This window comes from Myotis davidii, unplaced genomic scaffold (assembly GCF_000327345.1).
Source record: "Myotis davidii unplaced genomic scaffold, ASM32734v1 scaffold248, whole genome shotgun sequence".
NCBI lineage: Eukaryota > Metazoa > Chordata > Mammalia > Chiroptera > Vespertilionidae > Myotis > Myotis davidii.
Window position 1 is genome coordinate 201,236 of NW_006299220.1, and position 4,711 is coordinate 205,946.

Below are 4,711 nucleotides of genomic sequence, written 5' to 3' on the forward strand. Positions count from 1 at the left end.
TAGTGCCTGAGGCCAAGGCCAGTGCGTGCACAAGAACATGACAATCAAGAAGGTTTGGAAGGAAAGTTGCATCGTTCAATTTTCCCGTGGGGGCCTCAGCCCTTCTTCCCTGTTAGCTTTGAACAGGATACACTGACTCCCTGTACAGTCTCAGGACATTGGATCCCATTTAGTGCAGCATAGAGTTAGACTTGCCTTTACCCTGGGAGTTTCCTGAGCCATAGTTCTGTCTTCAGAACCAGAGCACCTGAGGTCAGCCACCTCACTGCCAGGGGCTCACAGGATGGGTCCAGCCTGGTCTTCACCACCTATTAGCCGCGGGACTTTGGCAAACCACTCATCACAAGTCTCCGTTTTTTTTCATCTTTAACTGAGGATAGTTAATGTCCCCATGTTACCTTGATATCATTAAAATACAGTATTAGATTGAGCCATTTGGAATAACCACTGTTTGACCTGTAAAAATAGCAATTGCAGGGGGTTAAGCCTAATCCTTACCATAGGACCTGGTACAGTGATCATTCATAAGTTGTAGCTGCTATTGGGACGATCAGCCCAAGTAGCAATTGCAGGGGGTTGAGCCTGATCCTTACCATAGGACCTGGATCATTCCTAAGTTGTAGCTGCTATTGGGACGATCAGCCCAAATAGAGCACATTGCAGGCACTCAGTAAGTCAGTACTAATCACTTTGGATTGATAATTGACACATGGCAGAATCTCTAATGCACATTTATCATTCACTTGACGTCTAATTCTTCTTAGGTGACAGGAACTATGCTGGGCAATAAGAACGCAAATAGACAGGAAAAGCAGAATCCCTCCAAGTTCATACCTTCGTGAGGGACAGCGGGTCTGTAGAGGTGTGCAGTAAGTATAACAGGATGAGGAAGGGGCTGTGCTAAAGTACTAGTAAAAGGGACTCTGTAGAGCACAGCCAGGCTCAGCACAAAGGAGAGAGTGGTTGCTTTGGCTAATATATTTTTGGATGGTCTCTGGATGCCAGGTACTGTTCTGAGCTTTTTTCCTATAATTGCCGCTAATGGTGTCCTTCTCCCCGTGCCTTTCAGCCCCTGAAGATGCACTGCAGGGACTGTGCCCTGGTGACAAGCTCGGGACATCTGCTGCGCAGCCAGCAAGGCCCGCAGATCGACCAGACCGAGTGCGTCATCCGCATGAATGACGCCCCCACGCGCGGCTACGGGCGCGACGTGGGCAATCGCACCAGCCTGAGGGTCATCGCCCATTCCAGCATCCAGAGGATCCTCCGCAACCGCCACGACCTGCTCAACGTGAGCCAGGGCACGGTGTTCATCTTCTGGGGCCCCAGCAGCTACATGCGGCGCGACGGCAAGGGCCAGGTGTACAACAACCTGCACCTGCTGAGCCAGGTGCTGCCCCGGCTGAAGGCCTTCATGATCACGCGCCACAAGATGCTGCAGTTCGATGAGCTCTTCAAGCGGGAGACTGGCAAAGACAGGTACAGAGGGCGGGGTTGGGGGTCCCTGCAGGGGCACGGGGGAGGGGAAGGAAATGTTGGCGCGGGCTGGTTCACCTCAAGCAACTACTGTGGCCCCCCTGCTCGTGCCATTGACAGAGCTCATCTGCAGGTCCTCCTGGAAACTGGGCTGCTCAAGCTGAATGTGTAAGGCAAAGTGAAATGAAGAAATGAGACAGCTGTATGGATAAGTCTGGGCCAAGTCCGTGTTTGTGCGGAAGAGGCCACCCAGCTGCTGGCTTACACTGGTAACAAGCGTGAGATAATAGCTTCACTGCATTTCATTTCATTTGTGTGAACACTGACCAAAAAGAAACATGTGGGTTGGTTTTTTCTTTTCTAATGCAAGCATTTATTCAGTCGGCTGATATTTATTGAATACCTATTATTTCCCTGCACCAGGCACCAGAGATGGAGTAAAAACCGAGATAGATCTACTAGACCCTTCCTTCCTGGAATATAAAGCTTACAGGGTGGGCGAACATGCACGGAGAAGTGGCCAGTGTACTGGGCGTCAGCGAGGGGAAGAAGGTGGTGCTCTGACGAGCAGGACAGGATGCCTGCCCTAGTCTAGGGAAAGCTTTTCCAATTGTTAGTTACAACTCAGTATGGGACATGAAGTCAGCGTAGTGAGTCACGGCAGGATTTTTATTTTTTTTTTTTTATGTAATGGAAAGAATGATTTAGAACAGACACTATTAGCCTTCATCTCCCAAAATATTGCTTCATTAAATATTATTTGTTTTTGGTTTTAGACATATGTAGAAGGTTCTTTATGAAATGACAAAAATGTTCTAGGATTAGATAGTGGTGATGATTGCACAACCTTCTGAATATACTAAAAACCACTGAATGCACACTTCAAAAAATGAAATGAAATGAAAACCACACATGCATACACACGTATGTATATATGCTCAATCACGAGGTAACACGTATTTCTCACTGTAGGTTAAAATGTTTTGAAAAGCACTGGTCTAAGAGATGAGGAATGAGGGAAAGGCTTTCTCAGAAAGGTGTATTTAAGCTGAGAACTAAGCCAATAATTATTTATCCAGGAAAAGAAGAACCTGGGAAGGGAAGAGAGAAACCTCCTTATGGGCACAGGCGTCAGAGTTGGAAGAACCCTAATCCTAACTCTGACCTTTACCCTTAATTCGAGAAAAGTTCCCTAAAGCTGCGGGGGAGGCCAGAGATGAGGCAGACATGCAGGCTCATGAGCTAGCAAAATCTAGATTTAAAAAAAGAAAGAGCAGCTAGGTATCAGAAGCAGCAGTGCGTTGTATTTCAAATACACAGCTGACCCAACCCCCTCATTAGTTGTGTGTCCTTAGACATGTTAGCTAGTCTTTCAGTGACTTCACATGTGAAATGAACATAGGGACTAGGCCTCAAAGGACTGGTCTAATAATTAATTTCCCTTGTTTCCTTAATTCCAAGCATGTACTTTTATAATTAACATACATTTAATCATGTAATTTACTCCCTCCCTTATAATTGCTGCTGACTCAATCTCATATCTTAAAACTAAAGAGATGTGATAAATAAAGAATATAAAGTACTAAATCCACTATTTGGCTAGTTTAGGCAGCTCATTTTTGGAGAACAAAACCAGTTGTTCCCAAATTCTTTGCCTGGAAGAGCTTTCTTTTTATTTATTTTTAATATATTTTTATTGATTTCAGAGAAGAAAGGAGAGGGAGAGAGAGATAAAAACATCAATGATGAGAGAGAATCATTGATTGGCTGCCTCCTGCACACCCCACACTGGGGACCAAGCCTCAACCCGGGCATACACCCTGACCAGGAATTGAACCGTGACCTCCTGGTTCATAGGTCGATGCTCAACCACTGAAACACACTGACCAGGCAGAGCTTTCTTCTTAAATCCTGGAAACATTTTAACCATTGTGAGCTGGTCTAGGCAGGAGTGGGTGTGGCATCTGATTGAAAGAGCAGAAGGGGAGCTGGCTGTTGGCACTGTGGCCTCCTTTCCTGGTCAGCCCAACCAGCAGGTCACATAGGTCATCATCACAAGCTGCCATGAAATCCAGTCACTTATTGCCCTTTAAATACCACAAATAAAAGAGAATGTCACTCATTTAAATGAGTTATTTAATCAAGAGAGCATTTTATAAGGGAAGAATAATGAGGGGAGTTATTTATAGTTTAATTTTTGACTGGTTAGAAAACTCAAAAGAAGTAGAAACAATCTTTTCAATAGAAAGCATGTCTCTCTTTTTAGTTTAATGGTTGTTGGCTGATTTTAAATATTCCTAAAACACTGCTGCAGTGTTTGCTATTTAGGATAATTAACCATTGCTAGGGATCTTCTTAAGAAATCATTTTAGGTTGTAAATTTGGAGACTAGTCATTCTACCCTTCACTTGGGTCTTTAGGAAATAATTTCACATCAAGACGTATCTCACTCACTGAATTCATCAAATTCTGGCCAGTGGAGCCTGTTGCTCAATTGGTCTGTCTCCCAAGTGTGTCCAGCTGGAAGGAGGAAACCAAACTTTTGGATTGGCTTCTGCGCCCCTCATATGCAGATATTCATGTTTGAGGCTCCATAGTCCATGTTCAGGAGAATCGCACATATGATTTGCATGATGCCTAAGTACATTGCAACTTCTAGAATCTCTGTGCCTCTTACCTTTAGGAAACGATCTTAAAGAAAATAATATTGTATTGATTCAATATTCTCATGTGTCTATATTCTTAACCTGCAACTTACTCCAAGCTAAAATAACCAAGTCCAAAACAGCCCTTCAGAACAAAACTACTGTAAACTAACACACAAAACATTTAGGGTCCCACAGTATTTCCTCTATATGAGCTTTTCTTGAAACCCAACAAAAATGTAGCATGTATCAAAGATACACAAAGTATGGCATATCTAATTGTGTCCATCTCATGATAGGACATTCACTTCAGGCTAATATTTTAAAGAAATAGAATAATTCAATAGATTTTGATTTATAGAAGTTTCACCCTACTTCAAAGTGAAGAAAAAAATGACTCAGGAACAATCTGCAATTAAGAAGCATGACAAATGAGATAGTTGGCCAAGTGGTATTCTTTAACATTAGAAAGTAACTGTTCACAACAATTGATTAATACCTCAGAGAAACAACACGGACTTCATCCAGAACCACAGGAAGCCTGGAGTAATTAAAACTCTACAACTAGAAGGAAGGAAAGGCACACTGAG

The 4,711-nt window shown here is 43.5% G+C and overlaps 1 protein-coding gene across 1 annotated transcript in view; it reads left to right on the forward strand.

Moving 5' to 3' along the window:
- Positions 1-4,711, forward strand: part of ST6GALNAC5 (ST6 (alpha-N-acetyl-neuraminyl-2,3-beta-galactosyl-1,3)-N-acetylgalactosaminide alpha-2,6-sialyltransferase 5) — a 171,294-nt gene that overhangs the window by 150,956 nt on the left and 15,627 nt on the right. The window contains exon 3 of the mRNA XM_006774689.2: positions 1,070-1,479. Within this exon, the coding sequence (XP_006774752.1) occupies positions 1,070-1,479 (410 nt within the window). The remainder of the gene's footprint in view (positions 1-1,069; positions 1,480-4,711) is intronic.